The sequence below is a fragment of the Marmota flaviventris genome, chromosome 5 (genome assembly GCF_047511675.1).
Source record: "Marmota flaviventris isolate mMarFla1 chromosome 5, mMarFla1.hap1, whole genome shotgun sequence".
NCBI lineage: Eukaryota > Metazoa > Chordata > Mammalia > Rodentia > Sciuridae > Marmota > Marmota flaviventris.
The window spans coordinates 64,019,871-64,041,163 of record NC_092502.1 but is presented as its reverse complement, the minus strand read 5'-3'; the positions used below and the strand labels follow the sequence as shown (position 1 = coordinate 64,041,163).

The 21,293-nt window shown below is 43.7% G+C and overlaps 1 protein-coding gene across 2 annotated transcripts in view; it reads right to left on the bottom strand.

Moving 5' to 3' along the window:
* Positions 1-537: 537 nt before the first annotated feature.
* The window catches only part of Dpysl3 (dihydropyrimidinase like 3), a 107,250-nt gene continuing 86,494 nt past the window's right edge, over positions 538-21,293 (bottom strand). For both annotated transcript variants that reach the window (XM_027927654.2, XM_027927655.2), the window contains exons 7-14: positions 18,808-18,876; positions 15,547-15,667; positions 11,366-11,522; positions 10,577-10,718; positions 8,837-9,007; positions 7,437-7,616; positions 5,579-5,741; positions 538-3,887 (exon numbers count right to left, since the gene is read on the bottom strand). In XM_027927654.2, the coding sequence (XP_027783455.2) occupies positions 3,799-3,887; positions 5,579-5,741; positions 7,437-7,616; positions 8,837-9,007; positions 10,577-10,718; positions 11,366-11,522; positions 15,547-15,667; positions 18,808-18,876 (1,092 nt within the window). In that variant the 3' untranslated portion in view covers positions 538-3,798. The remainder of the gene's footprint in view (positions 3,888-5,578; positions 5,742-7,436; positions 7,617-8,836; positions 9,008-10,576; positions 10,719-11,365; positions 11,523-15,546; positions 15,668-18,807; positions 18,877-21,293) is intronic.

The following is a 21,293-nucleotide window of genomic DNA, read 5'->3' as shown; positions in this document are numbered from 1 at the left end:
TTGACCCCTGAGATCAGTTTGCTAAAGAATATACTTTGGCATATGCTTAGTTGGTGTTTTTAATCAAAATCTAGTTTTCTCAAAAGAAGTGGAATATGCTTAGAAAGCAAGCTAATATCAAGGATTTAAGGGATGATAAAATAATAATAATAATAATAATAATAATACCCACAAAACAACCCTTTTAGGTTCTATCCAGGACTCTGCCAGGTTAATTCTCCATGGTGATGCCTTTTACACTGATACTGACTCTGATGGTCCATAAAGAAAAATTTCATCATTTGCTAAAGTTACAATAATGTTATCAAATTCTGTGGCCCAAACTAACGACTCAGTGAAAAGATAAGACACACATTTTTTTTTTTCCTCCAGATAACTCTGTTTTTGTCAGACCTGCCTGGCTGACTAACCATTTCAGTCTTATTGTGCAATTCTAACGTAGTAGATAGAAAGACACATCACACACAGAAGGGTCCTGGAAAACAATGTTGGTAATTTTATAGTTATTTTAATAACCAGGTTTACATTAACAGTCACTTGATGAATTTTTTTTTCTTTTTCTTTTTTGTCTTTAATCTCAGCTAATTCAATACACAGTTTTCTTCACGGTTCAAACCAAACAGCTCTTCACGTTCCAGAGCTGCCTCACAGCTAGCACAGATCACAGGGAGATTTACTGTCTGTCCATATCCACCAGGCACAGGACTGAACACCCACACACCATTTCTCAAAGGGGGAGCTTATGAGGAACACTGGCTGCTCAGAATAGCCCGTGAGCGCAACTGGGACTCAAGCTGGGGTTATGCAGGGGAGAAGGCCTGGGAGTCTTGTGGCAAGAACCAAGATTGGGAACCATACACCCTATTGAAGGGGTATCTCAGGGTGAGCAAAATGGAGTCCAGGCTAAGGATTCAGGCCTTGTGAGAATGACTCTCTGGGTATAGTCATAAAGCAAAAGGCCAAAGGATGACTGGATTTTGAAAAAAGCCATTTTCAGGTTAACTATAATCCTACTAGTTTTAGGAAACTTAGGAGAAAAAGAAACATTCATACTAGGGTAGCTGATTCAACAGTTCCATAGATATCCCCTCAACTACCCACACCTATGACCCTCTCAGCCAGGACTCCAGTGGATTTCCATCTGGGCTTAGAAACAATGAAAGAAGGTTGGGGGATGGCAAAGCCATCCTCACAGACGGGCCAGGCCAAGAGATGAGGTGGAAAAAGCTATCTTGAGAGTGAGACTGAAGACCCAGTTAGCCCTCCACACTTGGATGAGATGCCAGTGAACTTGAAGAGCATCATGACTCATTGTCATTCCCCACCCCCAAGCCCCTTGTATAGGGCTGTTCAATGCGTCTATAGAACAGAATAAAATTGAATATACATTGAAAATGTATATTCAAGGAATTCTCTGGAATTGCTATACTTAAATGTTACTAATGGCAAGAGAGATTGATTGGGAGACTTCCTAAAACATTGCCCATCTTGAGCATCAAGGGTTTTTTCCCTACGGAATGGACTGTTTGTGTAGAATAGAAAGTCCTGGGTGAATACTCCCAGTGCAGTACAGATGACCCATTTGCTCATGGAAGATTTATCTCATGGCATGGAGAGGGCTTGGAAGGATTAGTGGGCCAAGGACTGGTAATCTCAGAGCAGATGGTGGTGAACAGCAGGTGGGTGCTCAGACTAGTTTATTTATGTGTATTTTCCTCCATCTGGTGGCCATGGCTGGTACTGCCGCTTATTCTAAAGCCCAGCCTGGCTCCTGAGGTATGTTTCAGATCTGGCAAACTCCCTTTGTACATGAAAGTCATTCTGAGTTCCTTGAAAGGCCCCCAAATGTTTGAATTGTAAATTAAAGCTACATTTTACTTTTTATTTAAGTTTCCCTTAAAAAAAAGCACCATAAGAGCCTTAAAATAGCAAGATTCCCTACTATGAGGTGAAAGTCTTTTTTTCATGACTAGAACAGAAAGTAGCTTGCTTGGAGAAATACTCTTCCTTAGGTATTTCTAAATAATTTTGTAGTCAAGTGTTCACTTTTCTCTAGTTCTCAACTTATTAAAACCTGCAGACAGGCCTAGGGGGCAGGTGGGTGTGGCTCAGTGGTAGAGAGCTTGTATAGCATGTGCAAGACCCTGGGTTTCATCCCCAGCACCAGAGGCAGGGAGGGAGGGAGAGAGAGAAAAAACAGACCAAAAAAAACCTCACACACACAAAAAAATCAGAACATGCAGTCAGAGGTAATGGTTTCTCCTAAGCACTGAAAAGGTGTCTGAGGCCTGCTCTTCTCTTCAAAGTACTTAGTACACAGAGTTATGGGTTCTACCAGCTGTATTCCCCACGGCATGGAAGTTGGATCCCAGGTTGAATATTTTCTTCCTGCATAAGGGTCTCTCAGTTCTGTACATCCTTGCCTTGCTCATAGAACTTGGTCCATCACTGAGTTTTCAGAGGTGGCCTGATAGAGGAAATGGACACATTGGTGCTACTTTCTTTTATGTGTACCATCAGGAAGGCCATGTCACGTCACTTCCACTCACCTCAGAGATTTTAGTACCGAAACTAAAAGTCCCCCCCAAGGATCAGCTAATGGAAGAGGAAATAGATGGTTTAGAATTGAAAAATGGAACCAAGTTATGTAATGAGCTCCCTCTGCTCCAGACTGGCTTTCTCAAATCCCTGCTTGACTCCCACATAAGCTGAGATTACCTCTTCATAGTGAAAGTTAGTGAATAACTCCTTTTTAGTCATGCTGTGCCTGATCTCAGGAGATCAAGAGCATCACTCACTGCTGCCAAGAGAGGCCCTTCATTCTGCCCCACGCAAGCTAAAATCTGGTCTCAGGATGCCAGACGCATGCTCTTCTCGTCTGTGGAGAGGTGACTTTTCCCATGTCTATAGGGAAGTGAACTTAGGTTTCTGCGGCCCTCCATGCTGAAGACCTGTGCTTTGCTCTCAGCTACTACTTATCAAGAGCACCAAAGAGACAGAAAGGACTAGAGGAAGAGAAGTGTCATTTGCTCTCTCCCAGTCTGGCCTTCCCACCACCAGGAAAGAAGGTTCGAAAGCAACATTGAGAAAGAGGCCCCAGCAAACACTGGCATAATCAAGCAGGTGGAAGAAATGGTTGGGTTTTGGCGTTTTAATTAGCATTCAAAGGAACAAAATCTACTAGGGAGGGACATGACAAAGTCCAGAACCCAGAGATCCCCGCTTTCTCTGCAGACCCTGGGGCACTGTGATAAAGTAAGGGCTGCCACAAGTGACCACCTTTCATGAAAATAAACACGCTTCATCGACACAATACACAATACCCCGTCAGCTCAACTGGCCCACCCACCTCCCTTCTACACGCCCTACCCTAGCCCTCTGCACCCTCCATCTTGCTCTGGGCTCCCACCACCCACTCACCCCAAATAATCTGTGTCCCTTTTGTTCATTTTCCTGACATCCCAGCTTTGTCTGTCCCCTTGTCATAAGATGCAGCACTACACACGCTCTCAACACTATAATATAGCAGACTCTTTTACCTTAGTGGCCTGTCTGATTGCATGCATGTAAATGAGGGAGAGGGTCAAACAAACCAAGGCTATGCATAAACAGAAAACAAAGCAATATTCGTAAAGCTAGGCAAGCGAGCGTAACATGGAGAAACATAAGGCTTGAGGCTTATTGATTCTTTAGATCACAGCCGTTTGGATTCGCTTTCCTTCTTAAACATTGGTGTACCATTTTGGCTTGGAAAAAAATCTCTTCTTGCATCTGCCCCTCTCTTCAGGGAGAGGTTGCTTAACTCAGGGATGTGATATTAGAACGGCCTCCAGGGGGCGCCACGATGCGCTTGCTGGCCGAGCGGACCCCCTCATCCACTTGGGTGCCTGTGGTGGAGAAGGGGTAATGGTAAAAAATAAATTGATTAAAGAATGTAAGAGAGTAAGTGTCTCCCTGGCCTCATCTCCCAAGAAACTTAGATGGAGCTTTTTTTTTTTTTTAACTTTTCATATGCACTCCCCTAGCCCCTGGAAAATGACCTTCTGGTAGGAACAGCCAAGTTCTTATTTAGATTTCATCTAAGGCTCATAATAATACTAGGAAGAACAACAATGATAAGGATACGAAAGATAGCTGCTTGCATTATTGTGGCTGGCCATGTTGAAGAGTTCAAGGGGTACCCCATGGAGTCTCACCAGTGTGAGAGCCGCAGTCACTTGCCCAACACCCCACAGCTTGAAGTGGGGTGGTCAGGTCCCTGCAGCTACACAAAAGAAAGCATCAGCCTGTGCCTGGATCCATTCAGAAAGGAGCCACTGAAAGCTTAAGGATTAAGGGAGCCAGGGAGCAATGGAATGAGTCCAACACACATACGAAGTTTCCTGGGACGTCCGGACCCCTGGCAAAGATTCATAAAATCTTAAGCACTTTTCCTTTGTCTTTCTCTACTTCTCTCATCTCTTTTCCTCCCTGTTTTTCCTGCTTCTTCCATTCTTCACTGATTTTCCTTTCCCTATAGACTGAGATTTTCCCTTTAAATATATCTTTTCTTTCATATTATCTTGCTTCTCTCACATTTAAATAGTGTGTTGTAGAGATGCAAATCTACATTTTTCCCCATATGAATCCTATTCATTATGGAGCAATTGAATGATTATTTTCATATACATACATATATATATATATATTTCATATATATATATATATATATATATATATATATTAGTTGTAGATGGTCACAATATCTTTATTTATTTTTATGTGGTGCTGAGGATAGAACCCAGTGCCTCATAAGTGCAAGGTGGGTGCTCTACCACTAAGCTACAGCCCCAGCCCTTGAATGATTATTTTCTATTTGTAGAAACGTTCTTAAAGAAAAGATTAATAATATAGGCAACACATGGTAAATGTCCAATCAATCGAAACTACCATTAGCATTGTTACTACTAGGGAAGGGAGACTAGAATAAAAATCCTACATTAAAAGAAGCTATTGCTGGACTGGGGTTGTGGTTCAGTGGTAGAGCACTTGCCTGGCATGTGTGAGGCACTGGGTTTGATCCCCAGCCCCATGTATAAATAAATAAAATAAAGGTCCATTGAACAACTAAAACAAAATTTTTTTTAAAAAAAGAAGCTACTGCTATTTAAGGATAAAAATAGTCTGAGTGTTCTTTAACCCTGAACAGTTTTTTAAAAAAAAAAAACAAAACAAAAAAACACCCCCCACACACAACATACTGCCCAATTCTCATAGGTTAATGTAGAAAATCACTTCATAGTGGAAATCAACTCCTCTGCCCTGCTTCTAACCCCAGCCAGGTCTGATCTCTGAGCAGAATTTGTCATCGTTTGAACTTGATCTCTAACTTGACTGTGGCTTGTCTGATTTTTTTTCACCCTCACCGATAGAGCAAACCTTCCTGTTTGCCCTAGTAACCTTCTCCCTAAAGACTGTGCCCAGCTCTGGGCTGGAAAACACTCAGGCTGAGCTCTTAGGATCACACTCTAGCTTCAAGGGTGCACACTGACATTCCCCTCCTCCTTCTCTCCTCCCTGGATCAACCTGTCCCACTCACCTGACAGGCTAAATCCGGACTGGTGGAGATTCCTCACAGGTGGATTTGGCCGAGTGGGAGAGCCCCGGGTAGAGCCCGCAGGGGTGCCCCCTTTGGGGGTGGTGGTCAGGTCAAACACAGGCCCATCGTACATGCCCCTTGGGACGGCATGCAGGTCCGCCATCTGCAGCCAGAGAAACACATCAGCATTCAACAATTTAGGGTCTGCTCTAGGTTGCATAAGTGTATCGGTGAATAGTGTGTGTTGGGGGTGGGGCACCAGGATATAATAATGATAACGCAGGTACTTTCAAGGAAGGGAGAACTAGTGCAAAATAAAGCAGGTGTCATGGAGGAGGTCATTGAGGGGCCCTCTAGAAAGACAAGCTTGCCTCTGAAGGATCCAAAGACCCTGTTATGGGGTAGGGAATGGAGGTGGGAGAAGCCAGTGGGGGGATGCAGAGGAGTGGTGTGGATGGCAGAGGATCGGCAAGTACCAAGAGCTGAACGCAGAGATGTTGTGGGGTGTAAGAAACATCACACAGCTGCAGTGCAGCGATTAGGAAGGGTGGCAGTATGATGTGAGGCTGGACATGCTGGCCAGGATGGGATCACAAGGGAGCTCTTCTTCAGCACAGAGACGAGCTGGCTGGCCCTGAAGTTTGAGTCTGTCTGTGGTCTGACCCAATGACCTCTAGCTGTGGCTGTGAACTTGCCCTGGACTGTGGAGCCAGCCAGCAACATCAACCAAGTACTCTGTGCTGGGCCTTGTGCCAAGGGTTGGGGTTTACAGTCACATGAAACACAGTGCCTTCCCCAAAGGGGCTTACAGTCTATTAGACAAACACTGCCAGACCACCCACAGCAGCAGTACAGTCGGCTGGCAACCTCCACCTAGGTCTTAGCAGGGCCCTGAGGGAGGCAGGGAAGACCCACTGCTAGGCGCGCTTGACAGTCCAGCATGGGTCAGTGCAGAATTCCAAGGGGGTGCTGCTGCCCATCCTTCCCTCCATGCCAGTGACTCAGAGCAGGCACAGGAGCCAAGCTCATTAATCTGCAGAAGCTAATGACACATGGAATGATGACTGTATCTGTTCTCCCCAAACCAAGAACTCCAGATCATCAGCTTTCCTTTGGTTTCAGAATCTAAGTCACATTAATAGAAAGAGTTGATATTAGGGAAGTTTGAGTTTCATTCCCTTCTCAATCAGGAAAAACCTGGAATGTGGAGCTCAAATTCTGCAATCTCAGGGCTCCTCTAATCTTGCTTTGGATTAAGGTTATAGGAGGGTAGTCTGGAGAGTGAAGAGGGGAGGAGAACGAATGGGAAAAGGAATTTTCCCATTCATCCCTCAGTTAACTAGAGCCACCTGTGTTCGTGTGTGTGTGTGTGTGTGTGTGTGTGTGTGTGTGTGTGTGTGAAATCAGGGACATTAATAGGATTTTACTTGACCCCAATAACTCAAGTTTGTGAGCATTTGCCCCTGTGAAGCAATCCTGGGCCAGCTGGGACAGGGACAGGGAGGTGCAGACTACTTCTCATTTTAAGCCTGTAAGAGTAATTTGTTTTTATTAAAAATAAACTAATATTACAGTGCAATGTTGAAATTTTAAATTCTTTTAAATAAAAGCACTATAAAATATAGGGAAGTCATTTGGAAAAAAGTTGTTGTTTTTTTTTTTGCAAAATGTTTTCAAACTCCCTTCCATAGCATGTTAAGTCTGTGTATTGTTCCTGAAGATGAGATCACTGCTATAGTTTTCTTTATCAGGGTCTGGAGAACGCAGGCCCCTCTGAAACTCGTGGTGGTCACTATCCCTGAGCCTGAAAGGGACACACAGCCCCTGCCCCACCTCTGGGGTTCCACCTGCTCCTTACCTTCCTCCTGGCTTTAATGCGCTTGTAGACATAGTCGGAGAATGGACTGCAAGGGATGAAGCGGCCTGCCCCTTGAGTCACATGTAGGTTGCCATCTTCCAGCATGATCTTGCCCTGGCAGATGACAACCAGAGGTGCCCCACGCAGCTCCATCCCTTCAAAGATGTTATATTCTGCAGCCTAGAGACAGGTGAGGCAAAGCAACAGCATGGGTGTAGGGAAAGGAAAAGAAGACCAAGGTTACCTTTTGTGTTGCCTTCAGTGTCCCTAGGAAATGGGTCACCAGGTAAGCCAGGAATAGCTCACAGTGTGTCTGCAAGCTGTCATGGATAGAAGGCACCAGGAAACCAATGCTTACAAAGTATAAAGACTGGGCTTCTAGCAAAGAAAAGTGTCCAAACTTGATAAAGATCTTCAAGTACCAGTCAGTTTCTGTTGCTGGCAGTATTCAAAGAGAAACTGAAAAACCACCAGGGCTGCTATACATGGAGTCTTGTGTTGAGAGCGTGGATTGAGGGAATACGTGGGTCCCTGCTGGCTCAAAATCATGTTTTGTGACATGACGTGATGTTTAAGCAAAGACTGTTACCACTCAGAATGGGTTTCTCCCTACTTGCTTTGCTTATGCAACAAGGGAGATACATTACTACAAAGTGGTTAAGGACATCAGCTGCAGTCATGTTGTCTGGGTTTCAATGTTAGCTTCACCATTGACTTGTTGCATACATTATTTAATTTCTCTGTACTTCCATTTCCTTATCTATAAAATGGGGGTAATAAAAGTACCTGTCTGTGGGAGAGTGTTTTGGAAATTCAATGAGCTAAAAGCACAGTGCCTGAAACATAAATGCTTAAAAATATTAGCTATTGGGCTGGGATTGTGGCTCAGTGATAGAGTGCTGCTCGCCTAGCATGGGAGGGACCCGGGTTCAACCCTCAGCACCACATAAAAATAAAGGCATTGTGTTGTGTCCATCAACACCTAAAAATAAATATTAAAAAAAAATATTTGCTATTTTACTAATAAGTATTTTTTGAAGGTATTAGGTTTGATTATTATCTTCCACATGAATAGGAATGTGACAAAAATATTTATATTTTCCCCTCCTCTCAAAACATAGAGTCTGTCTAAGCCTCAGCAATCACAGGAGTATGGGCAGAGGTGGAGACACCATCATTGTCCATCCCTGAGTGACACAGTCCCTCTGTTGCCGTGCCACTTTGGAAAGCAGAAATGAGAAACAAACAGTTTAAGTTTTAAGCCACTAAGATCTGGGAATGGGTCATTATTGCAGCCCTCCCTGGACTAAGTATGCTGGCACACCACACAAACGAATTTCTCATGGCCAAGCTCTCTGCAGGCACTCTCCATCCCTGCACTCTGGCCAGCCCACACTCACCGACTGGTGGTTCTTAGCAGAGACAATCCTCACAGCATCTGGATCCCAGATGACCAGGTCGCTGTCAGAACCCACAGATATTCTTCCCTTGCGGGGATACAGGTTAAAGATCTTGGCAGCATTTGTGCTTGTCACAGCCACAAACTGGTTTTCATCCATTTTCCCAGTGGCCTATTGAAATACAAAAAATTTATATATCCATCTCTTTCTCTATATCAACAAATGCGAGGCTTCTGGGCTCAAAGGAAGAGGATCAGAAATCCAAAGAAGTACCCATGAATTAGTGAGCACAAATCCTCACCAGGAAGAGCTGGGCTGTCATGTTAACCAGGCAAAGAGGGTAAACTCGTGGTTTAAGATGAAAGTTAATGCTCCAGCAGAATGCATTTTCTGGATATGTATATACATTTACTTATTTACCTCTTATATTTCCAAAAAGGATTAGACAGAGTTCACAGTAAAAAGAAATGTGATTTTGATGTGACTTTTTAGATATGTGTGTGTGTATTTATGTGCTCGTAGGACAAATATACAAGATCCTCGGTGACAATAATAGTTACCCCTGGGTTGCAGAATTTTGAGGTTTTTTTTTTTTTCATGTACATGCTTGTCTGAGGTTTCCAAGTGTTTTTTATTAAGCATATATTACATTGGCAACTCCAAAATATAGTTATGCATCACTTTACAATGAGGATATGTCCTGAGAAAACTGTTGGTGGTGATTTTGTCGTTGCGTGAACCTCATAGAGTGTACTTACACAAACCAAGCTGGGCTATCAGTAAGTGAGATCATCTTACAGGGCCATTTATATACTCCATCATTGACCTAAATGTCATTATGCAGCACAGGAGGATGTGTATTACTTTTAAACAAATCTGTAGAGTGCCAGCATGCATACATACCTACATACATATGTACATACATTCACAAATACAGAACAGTGTAAAAAAAATACAGAAGCTTAACTATGTGAAAGAAGAGACAAAAGGTTTCATATTTTACCTTTTCAATAAAAAGCCTGAGTAAGGAAGGAACTGCATTTAAAGGCTAGCCTTGAGCTTCTTGGGGACCGAGAAGAGAAGTGAGTCCATGGGTTAACTATGTAGATGAATGGGGCACTAGCTCATATGTATTCTATTTGGTGCTGAATATAGGGAAGTAATTGACTTAATAATGAATTTATTATTAATGATGTTTCAGTCAATTTACTAAAATCTTGGAGAGGTCTTTATTTACTTGGCTATTTCTTTTACCAGCCCTTGTGATGTAAATGAGGACAATTAAAAAGTGAGGCCACTTTGCCAGAGACATTGGTAAACAGCAGCCTGGATGATCTCATGCTCGCAATACAGGGCATCCTTGATGAGCAGGATGACTGGGTACAGAATCACTGCTTACCATTTCAAAGTGCTATGTGTAGACCTTTCAAAAGAAGCCATAGAACGCTCCAAATGAAAAGAATTAATTCACTGGTATTCTAACTGCAGATGACGCATGCAGGGAGGTGAAAGAACTGTGTGTTTGGTTCTGAATTCTTAACATTCTAGATGAAGGTCTCCTTAGAATCCTAGACCTCAGGACTCATCACTAGAAGGTAAGTCCCTACAACCCAAACCCTGAGCCTCCTCCCCAGGGCAGGCTGGAGGAGCTGTGCCTCAGGCTTGGTTGGTACAGGAGGCTCTGATCTGGCCCATGGATATTTGGGTCCTGGCCACCGTCCCATGACCTCAGTCCCTTACCACGGCCTTGTCCCAGATGACAGACATCCGCTCCTCCACACCATTGGTGCCCTCAGGAATGGCAGTGAAGTTGTCCTTCCCAATGGCTTTCTGGGCAGTGCTGAAGGTGCAGTGGGCACTGCCAGAGAGCTGAAGATCCCCACTGGAAAAGGAGAAGAGCTCTGTGTGAACAGGTGGTATGGCTGGGGCCCCACGGGGACCAGAGTCCAGTGTCCAGTGCCAGAGTTTGAAATCCCTTTCCTAATCCTTACTGTCTGTGTGAGCTTGGATGAGCTTTTTTCCCCTCTGTAGGCTCAGTTACCTCATCTGGAAGGTGAGGGGGTGGGATGAGATCATCTCATTTGTAGCAAAACCAAAGGACCTCAAAGGAGTGATGGCCTGATCTTACATGTACACAGAGCAACAAATGAGTATCCCTATAATTTTGGCTAAGTGTCATCATGGTTGATTATTTGAATTTAGGCAAATTATTTTAACTTTTTTGGCTTAGAGTTGCTTAATCTGTAAATTGGGGATAGCAGAGCCTCACTTGTAAAGTTGCTAGGAAGAGCAAGTGAGATCATGTGTGGAGTTTCATCCTAGCTGGGCACACACAGGTATTCACTGCTGTGACCATTACCCACATTGTGACTGTATTATCATTTGAAATACAATGGGGGAGAGCCTGTGTTCTGTACTCAAGCCTGCAGGAGAACTTCTAGCTGGTGGACGGAACAGCTGCAGCCCCCATCCCAGCTGGCCCCAAGATGCCCCCACAAAACCCCTGCAGCTCTACAATCCTGCACCAACCTGGCTAGCAAGGAGTTGATGTAGTCAGGAGTGGTCGGGTCAGGGCTCAGAGGCGGGGATGTCACAAATGCAGCCGCCTTGGCCCAGTTCTTGCTCCAGTAATGAGTTCCATCTGTACCAAGGCTGGCAGTAATGGGCTCTCCAAAGACCACGTTTCCTGGAAGGGGGGAAATAGGCAATGGATTTGCATTAAGTATATGCTGCACTGAGCCATATTTAATCATAGCTCCTAAGCCTACCCAAGGCTATGGCTCTGCTGTTAGGCAGATCTGGGTTCAAGTCCACATTCCCACCTTTTCTAGGCTTTTTTTTTTCTTTGTGCTAAATGTGAGGAATTTCATATTACTTGGATAGAAAGAATGTTAGATGCAGTATTAATCCACAAATTTTGAGGAAAATTAAAATTTGAGGCAAAGAAAAATATATATTTATTACAAGATTCATCCTTATTTCAGAAATATTGAAATGCAAGGTACGCCCTAGAATGGATGAAATGAGATGATGTCTACTTCCCAGGCTTGTTAAATTAAAGGATTTTTTCAGATATGAAGGATATGGCACACAGGTGATTCTCAGGAAATACATATTTCTTTACCTCCCACTTTTTTTCCATTATAGGGCTCAAAGCCCTGAATGTGCCCTGCATCAATGGGAATTGCTAGATTCTTTTTTATAAGATCACACTTTTGTTTCCAGAAAGTCAAATCCATGAGCTCTCATGAGTATTTTCATTGAGTTTGTTACTTCTTAATCTGACGAAAGAAGTGACTTGCTCCAGGAGACCCAAACACCTGACATGTGGCCATAGATGATGAGGCTGGCTTCTGGAAATCTGTGACGGGAACCAGGGGAATCAGGTGAGGAAGGAAAATAGAAAATACACTGATCTAAGCTTTAGTTGAGCTTCTTAAGGAAGAAGAGACAATGATACAGAAGGCAAAAGATGTCTCATAGAAAGTTGGTTGGTACCAAGTTAATCTATGCCAGCACCTTGGGCCAAGGATGCTTTGTATAAACCCTCAGTCTTTGGTCATCCATCTTTCACCATCAAAGTTTGTATATGGTCACATTCTGGGAGGCTCTATGGCCAGGATTATCAAGAAATTTTGCTTTGTTTCAATTCCAATCAATTGGTAATGGTTATCTAGAATTATAGGTAGGGAAGAATCTTAATAATGCTTCTGGTCTCACTAAAATAGATTTCTGATTGATTAGTGATGTTTGCCATAGGCAAGAGAAGAAAGCAATGGTGTGATTTGCATATAGCAGCCCTGTTTTTATGGGGTGCCCATAAAAAGGATCAACATGTAACTTAGGAGAATTTCAAGAGCTCTCTAAAAATATTGACCAAACTAAAGTATGCAGGACCACAAATAAATGAAAAAATGAAATGGATGGCACTAGAGCAGATTATGCTTAGTGAAGCTAGCCAATCCCTAAAAAACAAATACCAAATGTCTTCTTTGATATAATGAGAGCAACTAAGAACAGAGCAGGGAGGAAGAGCGGAAGAAAAGATTAACATTAAACAGATACATGAGGTGGGAGGGAAAGGGAGAGAAAAGGGAAATTGCATGGTAATGGAGGGAGACCCTCATTGTTATACAAAATTACATATAAAAGGTTGTGAGGGGAATGGGAAAATAAACAAGGAGAGAAATGAATTACAGTAAATGGGGTAGAGAGAGAAGATGGGAGGGGAGGGGAGGGGGGATAGTAGAGGATAGGAAAGGTAGCAGAATACAACAGTTACTAATAGGGCATTATGTAAAAATGTGGATGTGTAACCGATGTGATTCTGCAATCCGTATTTGGAGTAAAATTGGGAGTTCATAACCAACTTGAATCTAATGTATGAAATATGATATGTCAAGAGCTTTGTAATGTTTTGAACAACCAATAAAAAAAGAAAAAAATAAATAAAAGTGTTTTTTGACCATTAAAAAAAAAAAAAAAGAAATTCAAGGCAAGCACTCATCTACTATTGAGAAAAAATGCAACCTTAACAATGGAGGAACTGTCTCTTTGGGCTACACTTAGCATGGAAATATAAAAAACAAAGATTGTCACTAGGAGTACTAGCTCTCCTACCTGGGACATCTAAACAGGTCATACTACAATTCCTACAAATGAAAAGGGTGATGGCAGTGCCCACAGCACATGCCTCAGAGTTCCTTAAGAATTCTGCATAATAATAAATATAAAGTATTTATCTCAGTGCTGGGTATTAGAGTTGGTTCTCATTAAATTGTAGCTTTTTAATATTAATTCTGGGCAGCCATGCTGAGCTGCTTAAGAGTCCTGGTGGTAGGTGATTAAACTTACAAGAACTTAAACAGAAACACGGTCAGGAAGGGAAGAGTAAGCACTGTGAGCCTCTGCCTTCCTGCTTGGAAGGCTCTTCCCTGAGAATGACAATCTATGAGATGTTTACTGGCTTCAATCTCAGCAGCCAGTTTTTCATCACTGAAATAGGACCTCCCTTCCACCCTGGAGGCACAGCTGCACAAGTTCTCTTGCCAGAGAATCAGGAGCCAGAAGACTAAGGAGGAGGAATTTTCTCTATGAAGTTTGAAATAAGACCAGCATACAACTGAAATGTCCCATGCTCCGGGGTGCCCAGGATATCCTGGTGATGAGTCCCAGGCAAGATAAAGCCATCAGACAGAAGGCATGAGAGGGTGAAGATGGTGGGTGTTTATGGCCAGCGTGGTAGGGATGGGGGCCCCCATACAGTTTCTCCTTTCTCTCTCCCTGTCTCCACCACCAAGAATGGGTACAGAACATTGGGCTGCTTTCCTGCTTTCCAATGACTCACACCACCCAGGGGAACAACTGCTATTTCACTGGAGGCATTTAAATACTGCAAGAGAAAACAGCAAGTCTAGTATGAACATGAGGAGGTTGAAGATGCCTCAGAACCTACCTCAGACAAGTGATAAGACTCCTTCCCGTAAGAAAGGGACTACTCTCAGCCAGAGGCCAGGCAGTTGAAAACCCAGTTGGCCATCAGCTGGGACTATTCTTAGCCACTCCAGTCACTCACCCACACATGGAGTTTTTTAGACTAGTTGGGCAGATGAATCACTCATCTTGGGTCTCTCCACCACCAGGGCGGACACTGACACTACACAGCAGTAGCCACTGAACAACTAGGCAAGGTCAATTCTCTTTCACAACCAAACACAGAACCTTTATCTCCAGCTTCTCCACCATACCATTCATTCCCCCGACTTCACAATCAAGCCCAGGGACCAAAAACAGAGAGCTTTGAAATGGGAGTACACTTAAGCTAAGCACAAGCCAAGCAACTGAAACCCAAGTAAACAGGAGTGGAGAAAAGGAGAAGGCAGAAGCTGACAGGGATAGAGCCCCGGGTCATGAAGCCATGGTTTTAAACATCCTCTGGAGACCCATTCAGCCCCTTTGCTAAAATACCTTGTGCTAAACTGTGTGCTCAGGCAGTGGGGCCCTGTCCCTGCATTCTGCCCCCAATCCTGGCCACATTAGACCATCCATCCCCACAGCTGTCTTTGGTGCAGTGATGTGAATATGGTCACAACCAAGACAATTACATGCTCCTGGACATTATTGCTTGAGCTGCTGCAAAAGATGTGTTCTACTTCTCCATCATGTCTCACCAAGAACTGAAGAAAAAAGGTGTCTCCTGGCTTCTATTCTTGTCATCTACTGAACATAAAGCCATCAGGCAGGAAAGAGAGTCAAGAAGGGAATAAGATTGATAGAGTCCTAATGCCACTGTTGAAGCCCCTCAATCGATCTATGCCTGAAATACCCACAACCAACCACTGACTTCTGTTTGCTTGTTGAAGCCAGTTGGGGGTAATCAGTGCAATGGAGACTAAAAAGTCCATTTATAAAGTTCAGATAATGTGAACCGAAAATGACAGATCAAAAAGAGGAAGGAAGGTGCACTGAGTCTCAGAAGAACTGATTTGAGCTGTGTTGTCTTAGACAAATCACTGCCTCTGCTTGCTCATATACAGGTGGAAGAAATCTCAAGATCCTGGGTGTAGCAGAGGCTCTCTAGAGAGCAAGGCAATAAGGCAGTGAGCACTGATATTACATGGACCAGCCAGGGAGGGAAGGATGGACCAGCCAGGGAGGAAAGGGGCTTTGCAGTACATCACTGGCTCTGAGATCTTAGAAGCACAAATCACCTTTTTTCCTGGCTTGTGAGATGAGATCGGCTGCACTCTTGCTCATGACCTTGGTGATGTAGAGGGGGCAGTTGGTCTGGCTGGCAATGGTGATGGCACGGAACACAGCCTCAGCTTCCAGCTGCAGGAAAAAAGAAGGTTTCCAGGAGTCAATAGGAACCTGAGCCTCACCCCTGTCACGCAGCACCTCCACATACTGTGAGCAATGCAGAGGTTCAAACCCTGGCAGGGTCTGGAACAGGATGGCCTCAGACCCACCCCCTCCTGCTGTGTGTGTTCACTTAGCTCCTTGGTGCTTCCAGCCTCCCTGGTAAAATGGAGGTAAGAGAGGGTGAAGCACAGGACTGCTGCCTGAGATCATCACTTAACAGAGAAAGTACTGATCTCCCGAAAGCCAGAGTTCTCCCTGTACCTCCTCTCTCCTTTCCCTGGGGTATCACAAATACTGCACCCAAACGGAGGCCTCTGCTCCCTATTCTTCTCAGGGCAAATTCTTTGGGAAAATACAATCACCACACCATCCACTCTGGAATAACCAGTAAAGGCAATTAGGCATGTGGCTCCTCAAATCCTTCCCTGCAGCAATAGGTGGTCAGCAAAGGGTTAATTCGAGGAGGCATTTCTTATAAAAATAATTCCCAGGCTTCTCAGCACAAAGACTTCTTTTATTATTGATCTCTTCCATCCCACCCTAGTGTATAATTCAAGTTTTCAAATATGCTAAGTAACCCAGTTGCATTTATTAAGCAAGAAGTAATGTGTTTTCCCTTATTTTATTAACAAAGTAGGATCCGAGAGCTCAGGCTCTCTCGCATGGCCTGATTCTGAGTCCTGATTCTGCTTCAGGCTGTGTGACTTCAGGTACCTTGCACAACTTCTCAATACCTTATTTCCTTGTCTTTGATGTGGGGATACTAACAGGACCTGTCAATCAGGGCTGCTGGGAGGATTAAATGAGTTAATCCTCCCACTCGTGGGCCAAAGCAAGTGTCCCTTGAGGAGTGGCTCTAGGTCTTACTGCTGATCACAGTTTCTGACCAGGTGAGAGTCTGTGTTACTACCCAAAGCCCCAGTTAGTTCAATTGAGCCCAGAGCAGAGACATTGGCATTTTTCCATTCAATCAGCAACAGATCCCTTTTGTATGGATATGACTTTCTGGTTTGCTAGTGCAGCCCCGTGCTTTAAAAAAAAAAAAAAAAAAACACCAAAAATAGCTTGCAGATGCCCAGTGGTTGTATAATGCAAACCAGTGACTATTTGTGGTGGATGCAGATCAGTAGAAAGGCTCCAGGAACTTGATGACTGAGCTGGCGACCCTCAAGCTGCACTTCATTCCATGCAGACAAGATTCTGGAGGCCCCTTAGCGCAGGTGAATGCAGTCTCCCATCTGAAGCACCCAGAGGCCCTACCCAGGAGCGGCTGCTCTGTGCCTGGGGTTCTACTCTGAACAGCATCACTTGAGATGGAATCTGCGTGTGCTCTGAGTTGAAGAGGGGTCAGCTCCTCCTACACTCATTCCTACCCCCTCACGCCTTTGCTGACCACTTCAGCTCCCCCTTGACCTCAGCCCTGACCCCTTTGATGTCATTCCCTCCAGAACTGCAGGTTCTTCCACACTTCGACAACATGACTATCTTTGGAAGGTTACATCACCTTCCAACTTCACCCAAAAGGGTTTCCAGGGTTGTAGAGATTTGCAGTTCAGAGGCTTTTTTTTTTTTTTTTTTACTAAAAAGGAGACGGAACTGAGAGAAGGTTGGGATGGTGGGGGTGGGGAGGAGGTTGAAAAAACAAACCAAGGAACAAAAATAGACTTTGTTCTGAAATCCCCTGGCTGCTGCTGAAGAAATCCGTCTTGCCAGCACCTCTCTCCAGTGACCAGCATTTACAAAGTTTCACAAACAGTGCTGATCATTCTGGCCTGCTCACACTGCATAAATGATTTTCCAATCCTTCAAACATGATCAGTCAGTGGCTTAACTTCTCTGAGCCTCAGCTTCTTTACCTGTGCAATACAATGCCAACTACCTAGAGCAGCAGCAAGGATAACTGAGGTAATCTATGCAGTTACTACAGACTCAGTCAGGTGTGTAAGCTTTCCAAAGCACCCAGAATTACTAAAGAGACAGACTTCTCAGGAACACCTTGTACAATTAGAATCCCGATCACAAACTTATACATTATTTCAATGGGCAACAAAAATGTTATTAGACACCAGGGAGTTTCTGGGAGTTGATAGTGTTCTCTATCACACCTGTGTGCTTCTTGAACAAGTGTATCCAATTTGTGAAAAGCAATTGCATCCTTATGACAGGAACAATTTTCTGTATCTGTTGATTACATTTCAATTTTTTAAAAAAAGCTCTAGAAGCAATGTGCAATGGAATGGCATCTTTTCTGGTTTTGATTCTTTCTTTTACCTCTTGTATAGTTTGGAACAACAACAGAAACAGGATTTGCTTCACTGACATGAAGAGCTTTAAATTCACTCCAGGTACCTGTCCCTGGTTGCTGTCCCAAAGCCAAGTTGCAGCCATATGGCAGCCTCAGCTCTATGCCCCATGCCAGCAGGTAAGTTGTGGACATCCCAGAGAAATGTAATCAGTCACTAGTCACTAGTCACTAGTTACTGGCTCTTCAGCTGCTAAACATAGGTGCACATCATCATTTATTTTATATGTGGGAAACTTCCATACCAGGATATAATCATCACCTTATGCAAATCAATGGGCATGGTCCCTGTGAAAAACTCACAGGCAAAATTTTGCAAGACTCAAAACACAAAATGAAATAAAGAATAAGTACAAATGTCTCCAAGATTCACAATGATGAAGAAAGAAATTAGAAACTTAACATTCCTACTGAAAATCCGAGGACACTGCAACTTGTATTATCTTTAGAGAGATTAAGGGGTCAAAAGGAAGTATCTCCTTTACATTCCTTTCTAATTTTCTCACAGCCCTTGAGCCAGGATCAGTCCAAAGTAGTCTTTGAAAGAAATGTTCCAATACTGCTGTCTGGTATTTATAAATTCTCACCACCTTTCAGCAATATTTACTCCTACCTTTGTATACTTGTGGCTCAGGAAAAAGATCAAACAGAAACACTTCAAAATCAAAGGAGTGGCAGGCCATGGCTAGGTGGCCAGGACTGTGATAAGAAGAGTCTCCCAGAAGATGCTGGTAAAAAAGAGAGCCCCCATTGCTACTGCTTCTGTCTCCCCTTCCCCACCCCCTAGGCCTCCAGCCCTGTAACATACCTCCTCTGGTCTGCTTAGAACATGTCCTTCTGGGCCAGTTATCCCAATTTCCAACATCCGGGTTTGCTCCTAGAATGAGAAAAAAAGTTTTAAAGTTCTTCAACGAGTTTAGCTAAGATTTGAAAAAAAAAAAATTACACTGGTATGTTTGATCAAAAATGTGCTTGAGAAGAAAAAATGACTCCGAAACAAATATATTAATTCTATATTTAGAATTAAAATATAGGGTAGAGTCTTAACTAAAAAGTGGGGGGGAAATTTAAGCGTGGTTTCCTTTTATTAGGAGGAAGACAGTGAGTCTATTAAAGGGTCCGCTTTTTGTCTGCATTAAGCATCAGAAGTCACATCAAATCACTTACTTGTCATCTATTTCAGCTGCCTCTGAGCATACGCTTGCTTAACTTGTTGGTTTGTTCATTCATGCACTTTAAATCCTTTTATTAAACAAAATGGGCTGAGTATCAGCTTCATGCTAGGCTCTGGGTTAAGCACTTGAATTAAAGTGATATAGCCTCTGACCTCATGGAGTTTACGGTTTAGTGCTGCATTCCCCAAAGTGTGGTTCACCCACCACCTACATCACAATCACCTGAGATGCTTTTGTAGTGATGAAGATTTCTGGCCCTATTCTGGCCTTCAGATCAGAAGATGCAAGGCTGAATCCTAGCAATCTACAGTTACCAAACCCCTCTCAGTTTTTATGCTTTAACACCGTGGCTTAAATTAATGGATTCAGAATTTAACCAGACAAAATAATGACTCTAGACAGCATTACTTAAATTAGTGTTTTGGTTCAAATTCTATTTAACTTCGTTGTGGATACTGCAGAACTGCCTGCCCCTCGTGGTTGGTTGCTAAATTCCTCTGACTTCTGGCCAGCTTTCACAAAGAAGCAGGTGGCTGGGCAGTGAACACACACAGGGGCTAATTGGAACTGGCAGAAACCCTAAGCCACTACATCTACAGTTTTGCTGGCATTCACTCTGAAATAACTGGTTCCTAAGAACTTCTGCTCCAGCAAGCCTAGCCTAATGGCCTGGGAGTATTCTGGTATTGCAGGGGAAATGGTGAATGGAGCAAGCCTTGTCTCACTTTGCAACTATGAGATCTAGAAGAAAGAATTATGACCACCTGGAAAAGAACTCCTCTTGTTTTTTTATGGAATAAAAAGGAAAAATGCAAATGCAGGTACTAAAACCAATACAAAAAGGGAAGAAAAAAGAAACCCAACAAGGTCAGAAACTGATTTTTTCCTGATGAAGCAGCTCCACTTTTCATTCTTGTAGTTTTCATTGGTTGAGTCTGGACTGGATAATATTTCTTCCAAACTCTTGTGGGTATTCACTCTGAATTGCCCCAAGTAATTAAAGGTGAAGGCTCACAGCCAGAGTTTCTTGGGAATTACACGACACTCACTTTCTGCATGGTACAGGTGTGCAAGGATAATGCAGAAGGTGAAGCTAGCTCAAGCAGTAATTTCCAAATACATTCACCAGGGATACATCTTCAACATACACTTTCCTGAACCCTACTACTGAACTACTCAATCAGAATCTCTGGAATCCATAAAACCTAGTGATTCTAACGTATTGCTCATGTTGGAAAGCCCTACTCTAAAATCCATGGTTCTCCTACAGCTGCAAGATTAGAAATGGCAACATGAAGACCCATCAATGGTACCTGACACTGGGGTCCAGGGCAGTGAGGCGTTCATCAGTTACAACCAAATATCAGATGTGGTCATGGAACCCTTGTGGCTTGTGCCAATGAGAAAAGGAGCCCATTCTTCATCCTCTCTCTCCAAGGCCTGGCACATAGTAGGCCTCTCAGACTATCTGCCAACTTGAAAATTTGAAACTTGCCCTTGTTGGTACCCAGAGGAAAAGACTTCTCACTCTTAAGTCACTTGCAGAAATGCACCAAGAAACTCAGTACAGCAGCTGTCTCCATTTAGACAATGTGATAAAATCTTTCAGCTCAAGCTGAATTTAATAAACACACACAAAGAAACTCATCCAAATGGAAAAATGCCCTTATTCCTTTCCTGACTGAGAACAGATCTCCCCAAGGTAGGAGAAGAGTGGGGGTGTAGGGGGACCAGAGAAACAAACGTCTGCCCTGAGAGGCCACAAGGGGAAAGGAGCTGAGATGAGGGTCTGAGGGCTGGAGTCCCTTTGCCTCTACTGAGGCTGGAATGAAGGAGCCAGGAGTTTGGATTCCAGCTGGGGGGTGGGCTGGGACCTCTGGCTCCCCAACTGAACACTTGGAGATGAGAGAGGACTAGCAGTCCTGACGGCGCCCCCCCCCCCCCCCCCCCCCGGAGCAAGGCAACTGGGCCCTCTATGGAAAATGATTTCACTATGTCTGGGTATGTGGGGGATGCACTGCTAGGGGCCTAATTAGTCTCCTTGGTCATAAGTGAGAGGAAACTGCACAGTTGGCTCCTCTCCCCTACAAGCGAGAGCATTCAGAGTCTGAAATCACAA